This window comes from Equus caballus, chromosome 1, assembly GCF_041296265.1.
Source record: "Equus caballus isolate H_3958 breed thoroughbred chromosome 1, TB-T2T, whole genome shotgun sequence".
Taxonomy (NCBI): domain Eukaryota; kingdom Metazoa; phylum Chordata; class Mammalia; order Perissodactyla; family Equidae; genus Equus; species Equus caballus.
The window spans coordinates 182,067,127-182,081,778 of record NC_091684.1 but is presented as its reverse complement, the minus strand read 5'-3'; the positions used below and the strand labels follow the sequence as shown (position 1 = coordinate 182,081,778).

The following is a 14,652-nucleotide window of genomic DNA, read 5'->3' as shown; positions in this document are numbered from 1 at the left end:
ACATTAATTAATTTCAGCACTAGTTACAAAAAGAATAGGAGAATAAAATTTAATATAAGGAAAAATTTTTTTAGCTTAGTTTGTGTAATTCTAAAATATTTAGCAGAAGACAGTAGAAACAAATGGAGACAGTAACGGTGTAAATCTGTACAACTTTTTAGAGGACAAAAAATTCCTTAATTAAAAGAAAGAACATTGACTCACAAACACCACTTTTAGAATCTGTCATATAGAGATATCTGTACACGTATTTAAATATATTTACAAGGACATTGTTTGTAATTGTAAAAAATTAAAACAAAATGAATGTTTATTAGTATGAGAATGGTTAAACAAACAGCAATTTACTCATCGGTTGGTTCACTTAAAAGGAATTCAAGAGCTCTTTGGTCTTTTTATTTAACACACACTTGGTACCTAAATTTGCCAGGTATAATATTAAGCATTACATTGAGAAATAAGAATCTAATGGAAAAGATAGATATTTAGCAAATAAGGGAATGGAGTCTATGATTACAAATGTGATAAGTGCTATGAAGATACAGTACTTCTATGAGAGACAGTAATAAGTGACCCTTTTTTATATGTAGTCTAAAATAGTGACATTCAAGCCAAAATCTAAAGGATAAAAGGGAATTTTTAGTAAAGAGTTTTAAGCCAAGAAGTGACTTGTAAATGTAGAGTTGGAAAAGATGACTCTGGCTGTTGTAAGGAGAAGTGTGGAGGAAGGAATACCAATGTAATGTAGTCTAAAGTTATAATGGAGAGGTCCGGTAGACTAGGTGAGAGAGGATGTTGCCAAGATAAGAGTGCTGGTAGAGCAGTTGGTAGCAGAGCACTTGGAGAGAAATGGAGTTAAGACATGTTGAGGAGGTAGGGTAGAAGAGACAAAACCTACTGATAAGTTGGATTGAGTGGATGAAGTGTTGGATGAGTGACTCTTGATTTTGTTGTTCATTTTTTAAACAGCTTTATTGAGATAAAATTCACATATAAATCTCACCCTTTTGAAGTATACAGTTCAGTAGTTTCTACTATATTTACAGGGTTGTGCAACCATTACCGTGTCTAATTCAGAACATTTTCATCACTACTCATGCATTTTTGACTTGAGCAGTTGAGTATATGATGTAGCATTTATTGAAAAGGTATGAGAAGATAAAAGATGGTGAGTTCAGTTTTTAGGCATGTCAAGAGCCTGACACAAGAGCTGGCAATGTCAAGTAGGTAATAATCACGATCAAGATGTGAGAAAGGATGGTATAGGGAGAGTGTGTTGTGTAGGGAAAGAAGAGAAGGCAAAGTCCTGAGGAACTCTGACATTTGGAGAGTGGCTAGAGCAAGAGAGCCAACAAAAGAAACTGAGAAAGAATGGCCTGTGAGGTTGGAGGAAGTGCTGGAGAGTGTGGAATCCTGGAAGCATACATAAAGTAGACATTTTGAGAAGGAAGCAATTAGAACTGTCAAGTGTTGCTGAGAGGTCTAATAATGTTTAGGATAGAAAGGTTCTTTTTTGTAAGTGACAAATAGGTTACCCAGGTCTTGGCCAGATGGAGAGAGTTTGGATTCTGGGGCTAAGACCAGAGGGTGAAGGGACTTTTGGGTAGCCTGTCAAGGCACACTCTATGGGTGAAAAGCAATGTGATGAGAACAACAAAGAAGGAAAGAAATCAAAGAAAGAAAAATTTTCTTAAGTTTGATAGAATAGAATTCCTCATTGATGATTTTAGCAAGATTTGTTTTGGTGTGGTGATGATATCAGAAACCATATTAGAGTGATTTAGAGAGTAAATGGAGCGTAAAAAAAAGTATATTTCCTCCATACTTGTCTGCTGTTTGGTGGAAGATGGTGTAAGCTTAATGAAGGTTTTTTGTTTGGGTTGAGATTCTGGAGCATGTTTGTTTGCTGTGGTAGTGTTCCCAAGGAGAAGGAGAATTTGTGTAGCAGGGAAACTTCTGTAAACGTTAAAACAACTGAGTTGAAAGGAATCCAGAATATACCCGATGGAAATTGCCTTTGTTGGGAAGGAAGACAATTCCTTACTTGTATCTTGAAGCAAGGAGAAGATGGCTTTGGACACTACTAGATTTATAGATTGGGTGGCAGGAAGATGAGGGAGAGGTACCTATTTCAATGCTATATTTTCTCAGTGAAGTATGAGAGAGAATCATTTATGAGGAAGGAAGGTTGGGAACCATGAGAATTGTGGAGATGATAAATGTTCGTGGAAAATCGGAGTTTACTAGAGAAACAGGATTGTAGGACAAATGATACACAATGTTATTAGCCACCATGTTCATCAGATGATGAATGGATAAGTAAAATGTATCATATCCATACAATGGAATATTATTTGGCAATAAAAAGAATCAAAGTACTGATACATGCTACAACATGGATAAACCTTGGAAGCTATGGTAAGTGAAAGAAACCAGTCACAAAAGGCCTAGTGCTAAGGAAAGGCAGGGAGGAAGAATTGGGGTAAAATGGCTGAGTGATGAAAGTGCCCTAAATTGATCTGGTGATGATTGCACAACTCTGTGGACATAATAAAAACCATTGAATTGTACACTTTAAGTTGGTGAGTTTGTATGGTATAGGAATTACATCTCAATAAAGCTTAAAAAACAGTATAGTCATGCACCACATAACAACGTTTCGGTCAAAGAAAGACTGCATATACGATGGTGGTCGCATAAGATTAGTATCATATAGCCTCTGTGTGTAATGGGCTATACCATCTAGATTTGTGTAAGTATACTATGACATTTGCACAGGGACAAAATTACCCAATGATGCGTTTCTCGGAAAATATCCCCGTCGTTAAGTAATGCATGACTGTATATGTTCCTTATAGAAAATTGCAGAAATGCAGGAAGTAATCCTTACTTCCACAACTTAGAGATAACCACTGTGTATACTTCGGTTCATCTTCTTATGGCCATTATGTGTATAGTCTTATACTTAATTATATGATAAGTTATCTTTATATACCAAAGCATTTCTTTTGAACTTCCTTAGCTAATTTGTTTGTTTGTTTCTTCCTTCCTTCCCAGAGCCAAATGTTCTAGCTGGCACTTTAGTTGCTCATACAGATGCTGTCTGGGGTCTTGCTTATAGTGGCATAAAAAATCAGTTACTGTCTTGTTCAGCAGATGGCACTGTTAGGTTATGGAATCCGCAAGAAAAATTGCCGTGTATTTGCACTTACAATGGAGACAAGGGTAAGTAAATTTTGCTTCTATGAAAAAAGCTATTTTTTTTTTAAATTTGGAAGATACAAAGCAAAATGATTTACTATTTCTTTGCTGCTCCAAGAGATATATTTAAAGAATTTTATAAAGCTTATGATAATTCTTTTACTCCTAGTTATTTTTTATAAACAAGAAAGGTGCTTTGCAAGTATATCCTGTGGCTCAGTGCTTTTTGACCTTTTTCAGGGCATGTCCTATTTAAAAAATAAAATATTCTTCTGTAGCAGTGGAGTAGACAAATGAGGGCCACTCAGGGACAACACGGGGAGGCCCTCTACCTGCTGCAGGTGGCTGCCCACAAAGACTAAGGGATCACAGTCTCAAGCATTCCTGTAAACCATGTATGAGCACACTGCTTAAGAAGTCTAGCCATAATCATTGAAATAGCCCCCTTAACTGAGAAGTGCAAACTGAGATACATGCATGATTTGAAATCTTTTCATGTTAAAGAAGGCTTTAACCAATTTACCTTGTGACGACATTTATTTACATGCATATGTTTATATACTTGTATTGGTCTTATTCTCCAAGTCATTTTTTTAGTATTTTTAAAAATCGGACCTTTTATTTTTGTTAAAAAGTATGTTTTGTTTTAAAACATTTTAAATGAATAGTGTGTGCTTAATTTTGTTGGGTCTCTTAGATACCTTAGTGATTCTACTAATTTTTCAATTACTCAAGCTTTTGAGGTAAAAATTTATTTAGATATTTGTTTCTTGCTTCATCCAGGTAATTAATTGTTTGACTCCAGATTTCACCTAGTTGTGCATTGATCTGCCAGTTTAATAAATTAAAGAGAGAAATTGCTGCTCAGGCCACTTTACGATGCTACTGCTTCAGTGAATTCCAGAGTCCAAGCTTCGTTTACCCAGAACCAAAAATTAGACTTGTATCAGCTACTTGATAAGGCTTACAAGTCTCAGACAGATGAACAGTCTCCCAAGACAGTGATGCAACCATGCTAATTATCATTTTATAGTAAGAAGTACTGTTGACAAGTGGGCCAAAAGACTCACCTAGGATTTTTTTCCCCTTTTAGAAGAAAATGCCTAGGAGAACAAATAACTTTTACAGGTATCTACTCTTACCTTAAGAGCCCTCTAGCTATATTTTTCTTATAATGTTAAACAGAATGTTGTAAAAAACTTTTTAAATAATTGAGGGAAAGTTATCTATTATATTTCACCATGCTAACACAATTGCTTTCTTTTTCATTATTAATGTTATTTCAAGAATATTTGAATTCCTTCTTATTAGAAAAGTAGAGATTTCTAAATTACTTTTTACACTGTATCTCTTTGGGCTCCTTTCAGAGCATGGAATACCTACGTCGGTTGACTTTATAGGCTGTGATCCAGCTCATATGGTGACCTCTTTCAACACTGGTAGTACAGTAATTTATGATTTAGAAACATCACAGTCATTGGTGATGCTTTCATCACAGATAGATTCTGGTAAGTTTTCATGGGCTTCTCTGAAACCTTAGAAAGTATGATTACACAATAGTGATCTTTTAATTTTCATATCTTGACTGTTTGAATTTAGGATAGAAAAATAGTTTCAGTATTTTATAGTTGTACTTATTTACATTATTTCTCTTGTTTCCTCAAATTATGTTTAAAAGCCAGAGTTGGGTATGTGAGGACAGAGGGGTGAGTAGGGCAATGTAAAGGTGAAAGCAAGGGAAATAGTTTTAAATTTTTAATGGAAATACATATGAAAGTAGAGAATATAATATAATGAGCTTGATGAACTCATCATCCAACTCTAATAATTATGTATAAATGGCCAATGTTGTAAGTATAGGATGTGGTATGTGTTTTACAGTTTATTTAAATAGGGATCCAAATATGGCCCATGCATTGTGATTGGTTATAGGTGTCTCAGGTGTCTCTTCATCTGTAGGTTCCCCCTCCATGTCTTTTATTTCCCTTGTGGTTTTTTTTTCCTTTGGTGAGGAAGATTGGCCCTGAGCTAAGGTCTGTTGCCAATCTTCCTCTTTTTGCTTGAGGAAGACTGTCCCTGAGCCAATGCATGTGTCAGTCTTCCTCCACTTTGTGTGTGGGACACTGCCACAGCATGGCTTGATGAGTGGTGTGTAGGTCCACACCCAGGATCCAAACCTGCAAACCCTGGGCTGCTGAAGTGGAGTGCCTGAACTTAACGACTAACCAGTGGGCTGGCCCCTCCCTTGCTTTTTTTTTTATTGAGGAGCTTCGGTAGTTTGTCCCGTAAAGTTTCTGCCAGTCTGGATTTTGCCGCTTGCATCCTTGTATCGTTTAATGTGCTCCTCTCTTCATTTTATTGCCTATAAATTGGTTATAGATCTAGAGGCTTATCTAAATTCATGTTCAGTGTTTATATTTGTCTTTTTTTTTTTTTAAAGATTGTATTTTTCCTTTTTCTCCCAAAGCACCCCCCAGTACGTAGTTGTGTATTTTTAGTTGTGGGTCCTTCTAGTTGTGGCATGTGGGATGCCGCCCCAGCATGGCTTGATGAGTGGTGCCATGTCAGCGCCCAGGATTTGAACCAGTGAAAGCCTGGGCCGCCAAAACAGAGTGCGTGAACTTAACCACTCGACCACGGGGCCAGCCCTATATTTGTCTTAATTTGGAAGTTTTTAAGTGTTTTTTGGCAAGACTGCTTCATATCTATTTGTGAACTTTTATCAGAAGTAAATATTATCTGGTTGTTTATCTTTTTCTTAGGTTTTCAGTCTCCATCATCATTGCCTGGGTCCATTAATGCATTAACTGTTGAAAAATAATTTTCTAATTCTATCATTTCTTTTCCATTTATTAGCCAGAATACTTCTATAAAAAGGAACATCCCTCATCAATAATTTGGTTACCTTGGTGTTAGCAATTATAAAGGAAAGGCAAGATAAATGTGATTGACTTTAACCCCCCTTTTATTTACCGGTTTTCAAAATAATGAAGTAGTTTCCTAGCATCCTCCAAAGGTGACCAATGAGTCTTTTTATTTTTGTTTTTATTATCATTATAATCTCTCTTTAGTATAAATGTATTTGATATGTTTCAATCCATTGCAGGTATTATCTTTATTGCTACTCAGATTGTTTCATCTTTGGCCAGTGGGAGCTTATTCAGGTTGGCTCCTGAGTCCTTTTGACATGACCCTGGCAGTCATTGATTGTTTTCTTTCTGATATGACAAGATGTTCTAGGTTCATCTTGTTCTTTTGTGCCCCAGATCTGAAATCAGCCATTTCTCTAAGGAGCTCTGGTTTCTTTTTGTGGAAAATGGCATTTAGAGACTATGCTATAGGTGCTAGGCTATTGGGTTGGTCCTCATGGCCTTCATGTCTCTTGAGTTGGTCATTGGCTTAGTCTTGTTCATTGGACAGAGCTAGAAATGAATTTTTAAAGAGGAAAAACACTGATAAATTCACACAAATACTTTCAATTCAAATTGAGATTTATCTCATTGATTTTATATCTTCACCTCATTTTAACCATGCTGAAATTCTTGGTTCTAAGTAAAATCCTTACAGTCTCTCATTTGATTTATCCCTTGCTACACATATAGTTGTCTCAGAATAATAATACCACCACTAGTAATTTGATTACTGATAGTAGTTTGTACTTAGGGTACATTCCACTAGGGATGGACAGTCTAATTACTGTGTTTTAAAGTCACTTGAAATAATTTCTTTATTCTTATACCACCAGTTGGATATAACAGTTAAGTGCATTTGTTTAATTTTACTTTTGATTTTTCATGATTATTGTAAAAAAAAAATCATTTTATAGTTATGTAAAACATTTAAATGGTTCCGTGGTCAAATCTCAAACCACCTTATACTTAAAGAAGTGTCTTTCCCACCCTAGTCTCTCTCTCCCTTTTATATAGGTAACTATATATATATATGTTTTTGTTATTTTGTAAGTTTAAGTTCAATTAAGAGCTTGTATACATGTGGAATGATTGATTTACTTAAAGTCTAATAATGTTGACAGTATTTTCCCATTTGTTTGCATCGCTCTCTGTTCTCGCTCATTTCTAATCAAAAATAAAGAGCTTCGTAGTAAAGAAAAGGTCTCATCCCTAAGAACATTAATTCCAGTTCTTTTTTTGTCAGTGTGTGTACAGTGGGCTTGTTCCTTGCAATGTGTGATTATCACTTAGGATTTTTTTCTTCATTAAATGCTTATAATTCCTTTAATGGCTGTTTATTAAAAGTAATAATTATTATGGGTCTTTTAAGAATTCTAAACCACCTATATTGACAGTTTGCATTAGAATATGTCTAATTTTTTCTAAACTCAAGCCTAGTACTAGTACTGTCTATTTTATAGGCCAGGATATAGCTTAAACATTTATTTTGTATGAAAATTTATCCCTCTAGAGCCCTACTTTTAGTTCTCAGATTTTTTGTTTTACATAAAAGTTTCAGTTTTTAACGATTCTTATTTTTTGTAAGACTAAAAAGGCCGTCATCCAACTTCTGTTTGAAAGTATGAATTTTAGTGCATTATCTTCCTTTATTTTTCAGGGTTGCAATCCAATAATCACATTAACAGAGTAGTAAGTCATCCCACACTTCCTGTTACAATAACTGCTCATGAAGATAGACACATCAAATTTTTTGACAATAAAACGGGTAAGTAGGTTGTCTTGTTTTCTTTTCAATTATATTAATGTAAATTTGAGATGATCAAAAATGCTATTCTTTTGTATAAAATATATTGACTTTTTGGCTTCAAAATTGCCAAGTTAAATCATTTTAACTCAGATTTATGCTTTACTTAACATAGCATACTTGCAGTGTATGTTAAGTTTTATCCTTAAGTATATATAATACTTTGCCTACCTATTATGATTTCTTCATGTCATGTTAGTTAAATATAAATCTTTCCATTTCAGATTTTTCCTTTATATTCTATTTTGAATTAGCGTAGTGAAAGAAGTCTCTTTCTGGTGTTTGGCATTTCACGTATTCTTAAAATTACCTCTCAGTGGATGAAATGATGATATAGTGGAAATTGTTTATTGTCATCTTTCCTGTATTTCTTGTTGTAAGGGAACTTACCAGTTATGTAGAAGTGAAGTCAAATGTTAATTTAGCCATATGGTTGTTTCTTTAAGGACCCCTGTTTCATCTCTCATTATTTAGAATACTACGTAAAATATTGTTTGCTCTCTTCTAGGAGAGGTCTTGACAGCTCTTAGGCTTTTTTGAGGAGAAGCTAAAACAGTCAGGGACATTGAAGGACTTCCACATAAGAAACTTAAATGTTAATTGCAACATTATTGCAGGGCAACAAATTATGAAGCAAGACAACCAGTCATAACTGCAGATTTCTGTTTGAAGGTTGTGTAGGACATGGTCATAATTTTCAGTCTTTAGAGTCTTACATAAATCTCTTTGTTCAAACAACATTTTCATGGACAGATTCCTTTTAACTCAGTAGAACAAGTTAAGAGAATGCATGTTCACAGGTCTATATATTACACAGGAAAGAAGATGCGTATTCATGTGAATGTTCTCAATTTAATATTTTGTCACATCAATTCTTTGAACATTTTTATGAAGCCTGAAGATCTTCCTCTGCTGCAAGAGCAGAGAGATAATTTCCTTTACTGTACTTCTAAAAAGATTTCTTTTTATTAATTATTGAAGATTTACATCTGTAAGTGGAGGCTCAGGAAATTTAGTAGTTGTATTAAAAGCAAAAGGTGAGTCTCTAGAGCTGTTTTGCTGGCAGAAATAAAAAAAGTGGTAATGAAATTTTACTTAATAACAGAAAGAGGACCCTATAGTCTTTCAAATTGTTTACAAATTCTACCAATTTATTCTTTCTAAGTAGTCTAGTACCTTATCTGTAGTGTGAAAAGAATTGAAGCAGAAGGCTCTAAACAATGGACAACTTCTAAGTTAAGTTCTCTCTCACTTTCACTCTCACATACACACAGATACACACACACACACACACACACACCATTTAGTTAAACTACAAATTGTGTTCGGAAGTTTTGTTTTCAAAGAAATAAATGTGATAAACTAGAATATCCCCATAACTAATCTTGCTGATTAGCTAAGTTGTTAATAGAATATTATTCTATCAAATGAATAGTAAATTTATTGAATTTTTTATCTGAAACATAGAAATTGGTACCATGAAATGGGTTAAATAAATATTTAGATTTATATATTTAGCATTTTGTATTCTGCACTGCACTGGCTAGCGTCATGTATAATATGTGGTTTCTGCTTTCTGGGGGCTTATTGTTGCCTGGGGAAAATGGGATATGCATGAGTGTGTGCGCTCATACATACATCAGTGAGATGAGCCCTGTTACATAACGGAGTCTTCAAAGAGTGAGAGTTTGAGCTTTGCCTTGAAGGAATGGGAAGATTTTTCTTTAAGTGAAGAAGGTAGTAGGAAATTCCAGATAAGGGCATATTTTCAGCAGAGGCACGATGGTAGGAGCTTGGGCTGAAACAGAAGTTTCTCATAGGCAAAGCCAAACAGGTAAGTTTGGAGAAGGAAAACAGAACCTATTGAGGAGAACTTTTCAAGCTGAGAATAAGAAGCTAAGAATAATGGGTTTGTGTTTATGCTGCACACTATGAAAATCACTTAAAGTATATGAGCAGGGGTTTGCAAAATTGGTTGAGAAAGATTATTCAAGTTGAACTATGTAGTAGATCCTTGACTTTAAAGAAATGGGAAATTTCAGTTTCTACTGTTTCTTCCAGAGAGATCTTCAGGGCTCATGAGTTCTAATATTTTGGTAAAGGCACAAATCTGAGTATACACTGTACCTGAGAGACTTGGCTAGTGAGTAAGCCTGGGAGAAGGTTGTAGTGAGGGATGTGGAGGAGTTGGAGGAACAAGGTCCTAAGTTGGTTGTGGATTTATTCATTCAGGAAAATTTTTGAGTATCTCAGATCTGCCATCTGAGAATTGGCACAATTCTCAGTGCTTGGTGAACAAAACAAACAAAACGTCCTGTCGCTTTGGAGCTTATAGACTAGTGATACATTGCTTACCGTGAGTGAGACATCGTTCTATTTGACTTACATATATTCACGTGTTTGCTCTTCTAATAACTCTATAAGGTAGATACAGTACTATTATTATCTCCATTTTACAGTAGAAATAAAAAGCTTAAAAGGGGCCGGCCCCATGGCCAAGTTCGTGCGTTCTGCTTTGGCGGCCCAGGGTTTCGTTTGCTGGTTTGCATCCTGGGCACAGCCCTACACACCACTCATTAAGCCACACTGTGGTGGCACCCCACATAGAGGAACTAAAATGACTTACAACTAGGATATACAACAATGCCCTGAGGCTTTGGGGAGGAATAAAAGGCTCAAAAGAAGTAATTTGTGCAATGTTACACAACAGAAAAGTTTCAGGGTTGGGAGTCAAACCCATACAGTTTGCTTCTACAGTCCATATTTTTTTACATCAGTCTGTTTCTTCTCCATTTCATAGAGGCCCATAACACTGATTACCCAAGTCAGGGGGCTTAAGGTGCCAGGGAGGGGAGAATGGGTAACTGCCTGTGTCCCCTATTTCCTCAGTTACAGGAGGAAAGAATCTTGGTGGGGAAAGAGAGTTTGGTCGCAGAGGCATCGGGCCAAAGTGAAATTGGTTAAACATGAGAAGCTGCAAGTATTTGTTGGTGAAGGAAGGGTCCTAGTTCTTGGGAGGGGTCAGAAGCTTTTCGACTTCTGTGGTCAGCAGTGGAAGCCCAGCCCCAAAGTATTTGTGCAGCACAACTTTGTATTTACAACTTGTTTTTTAATTTCAACTTGCTGTTGAATCTTGTTTGCTTGCCAAATCTTCAGTGAAGATATTCATTAGATTACGTTTTCCAGAGTAGTGTTTTTGTTACTGTGTGGGGAAATCCATAATAATTTCTCTGATATACTCCTGCTCTCCCTTTTCTTGTTTCTAATATATAACATGATTAACATTTCCAAGGATAAACGAGTTTGATGATACTAGAATCTTTGGGTAGGAATGTATTCTCTGGTGATTTGTTTATTAACCCTGTATATAAAATAATCCTTATGTCTCTTAATGAGAAAGATTCTATTTTCATTTTAATTCTAGTTTACATGATCTTAAACTTTTGATGCAGTCCTGTAGTCATCTTGTTTTCCACTGCAGATACTGTCACATTCATGTCACACAGAAGTCTTTTCTAGGAGTAGTTTAGAAAGTTCTGCATTAGAATTAAAATTTTCTTTAAAATATCATTACAGTAGGTGAAACTTGAAAACATTATACTAAGTAATGGAGGGCAGACACAAAAAGCCGTATGTTGTCTGATTTCATTTGTATGAAGCATCCAGAATAGGCCAATCCATAGAGAAAGCAGACTAATGCTTACCAGCGACGTGGGGGAGGGGAGAAATGGGGAATGACTGCTAAATGGGTATAGGGTTTTCCTTTTGCAGTGAGGAAAAGGTTCTGAAATAGATGATGATGATGGTTGCACATCATTGTGAATGTTCTAAAAGCCACTGAATTATACCCTCTCAAATGGTTGAAATGGTCAATTTTATGTTAACGTATATTTTACCACAATAAAAAAATATTGCTATAGTGATTGTCTAGTTTATATTGATGCTGTATTATGGTTTCTGATGTCTCAAGTTAGTAACTATTTGTGAAAACTTAATTTTCTCTGTTATGTTTTATTTAGGTAAAATGATCCATTCTATGGTAGCTCATTTGGATGCTGTTACAAGTCTAGCAGTAGATCCTAATGGAATCTATTTAATGTCTGGAAGTAAGTCTGAACTTCCTGTATTGCCTACAAACTTTATAAAAGAATTGTTACTCGATAACATACTTTATTTGTTCTTTTACAGGCCATGATTGTTCTATTAGATTGTGGAATTTGGACAGCAAGACATGTGTGCAAGAAATAACAGCACATAGGAAGAAATTAGATGAATCAATTTATGATGTTGCTTTCCATCCATCAAAAGCATATATTGCCAGTGCAGGGGCTGATGCCCTGGCCAAAGTGTTTGTGTGAATCGACAGAAGCTCACATTCTAACAGCAGACTTGCGTGGACAGAAAGAGGGTCTGCATCACTGCCATCAGAAAGCTTCCTGATATGACACTACATGTGATCTGCCTGGTGAAGGCTATTGAGGACAGGCATAAATTGGTAGAAATCACATCTTAATGTCAGGCTCATTAATTTAATTGTAATTACTGTATTTTGTGGGACAAAAAAAAGGACTCCAGTATTTGTGGCCTGTACTGGATATGAACTGAGCGTATGTCTGTTTTTTAGGTATCTTTAAGCCAATGTGGAGTCTGATCTTACAAAAAGACTTTTATTTTGGACTCTGTGTGCTGCCTTAGGGTTAGGAATGTGGTGCTCTTGTTGGGGGGAAGTGAGCTCCAAGAGTAGCTTTTTTTCATCTCTTAGTGATCTTCTGTTTATCAGTTGAATGCCACAGATTCCCTTTTAAACTTATTTTGCTTTAAAAAAAAAAAGAAAATTTAACTTAAAATATTTTAGCATTAGTTGCACAAAATGTTTGAATAAAATTCTAGTTTTTATAAGTCTTTTTATATATTTAGCCTGTCACAACAGTGCTCAAGATTGTATTGAAGTTTTTCTGCATTATACAACCCTAAAACACAGAGATCTCACTGACCCGCTGCCGTGTAACCACACTCTTTCCTTCTTTTGCCTAATACAGCTCAGCTAAGTCCTTCCATAAGATGCTAAATCACCTTCATCATCACATAATTGTCTTCATAAACTGAGGACTATTAAGTGTATTAAAATGAAACAGTGGGGTTTAGTACTCCAAATGAACTCTTAAAAAGAAAAAAAACTAATCTTGGCATCCTATCACTATGTGATATTTTGTACATCTTACTGTATTTACAAGTTTATTTATCAAGGATTATCCATCTTGCTAATAGCCTATTATTTATTTCACTTTTTGTTGGTCTTTATATCCTTTTATTAATGTGCTAAAGGAACCTGTATATCTATTTTGGAACACTTTGAATAGTCTAAAATAGACTAAAAATGGAATATTTTATAGTTTGAGTTACAAACCAAGGTGATTCCCCCCAGATACATATCTTGGTTTACCATGATTCCAAACAAAACTATCTTGTTTAAAAATATTTGGAGTAAAATTTTATTTGCATTACAAATAGGATACAAAAATAGTTGAATCAGGATACAGAAATCTGCTGTGTTTGGACTAGTTATCCCTGTTTTATTTTTTCAGATGTGCTTAATTTTATGGTGTAACTAAAGATTTTGTTTGTGTAATGCATGATTAAGACAATAAAGTATTTTTTCTAGTCTTCCAAAAAACTTTTCTGATCAGTTTGCGAGTTTTGATGAGTTTTGTAAGGTTTTTGTTTTACAAACTATGAATCAGCAAATTTTTAAGATTGTACCACATAGCAAACATACAGCTGTTGAAAAATAATGTATATAAAATGCATATAATAAATATTAAATTGTGTACCTGTAAGTTACTGTTGGCTACATTATTTTATGTTGAATAATAATGTGCAATACTTTACTCTCCATCATTAAACTAGGAAATGGAGATGATTTCTCAGTGAGTCCTTCATTTTTATGCTGTTCTTTTTAACTTTGTACTGCTTATTGACATTCTAATAAGATTAGAACAGTTAACACTATTCAGAATGCCTTTCTAAGTATTTCACCCCATTTGGGGATAAGAAAAATCTTCTGTTGAAATAAATTAGATAATTCAAAATAACCAAAAAATGCAGAGGTGCAGTTTTAAATCATTTCCTTAGACGTCTTATTACTTTATTAAATCTGGATTTTAGTTAATCGTGTTGTCATTCCTATAGTCATAATGTTTCCACAAAAATGTTCACCAGAGAATAAACTGCATTTTTCATTAAAAGTTGTCCTTATAAATAATATTAAGTATTAACATTTTCAAACTTTTTCCTTCAACAAGGTAATATCCTTTTTCTTTGAAGGAAATTGCAGATGAAATTAGAAGGTAACATTAGAAAACTTGAGTGGCAAAGTTTTATTTCAATGCCTACTGCAAAAAAAAATTACATTGAGAAATTTTATCTACCATAAAAATCTAAGTGGCAGTTTTAGTTATTGCTGGTGAAATAGTAACTTTTCAGAAATTTTCCTAAAATACTAGTTTTTCTGGTTTTCTGAAGATTCAACTTAAACGGGCACTTTTCTCCTCCTCCTCTTTTTTTTTTTTGAAATAATTTAAGAACAAGCTTTTTCCAAAGCTAGTATTGTTTCTGGCAGCTATTCCAAACCAATGGGTTACTGTTTAACTGAAATGTGATTATCATCATTACAATGCATAACCTCTTTTGGAATGTATTAAAACTGAAATGAATAAAAATTAGTATATATGTTTA

At 34.6% G+C, this 14,652-nt stretch overlaps 1 protein-coding gene across 4 annotated transcripts in view; it reads left to right on the top strand.

Moving 5' to 3' along the window:
* The window catches only part of STRN3 (striatin 3), a 95,233-nt gene extending 80,581 nt beyond the window's left edge, over window positions 1-14,652 (top strand). For 3 of the 4 annotated variants that reach the window (XM_005603393.4, XM_005603394.4, XM_005603392.4), the window contains 5 exons: window positions 3,058-3,225; window positions 4,569-4,709; window positions 7,771-7,878; window positions 11,937-12,023; window positions 12,106-14,652. In XM_005603393.4, coding sequence (XP_005603450.2) covers window positions 3,058-3,225; window positions 4,569-4,709; window positions 7,771-7,878; window positions 11,937-12,023; window positions 12,106-12,275 — 674 coding nt within the window. In that variant the 3' untranslated portion in view covers window positions 12,276-14,652. 4 annotated transcript variants of the gene reach the window in all.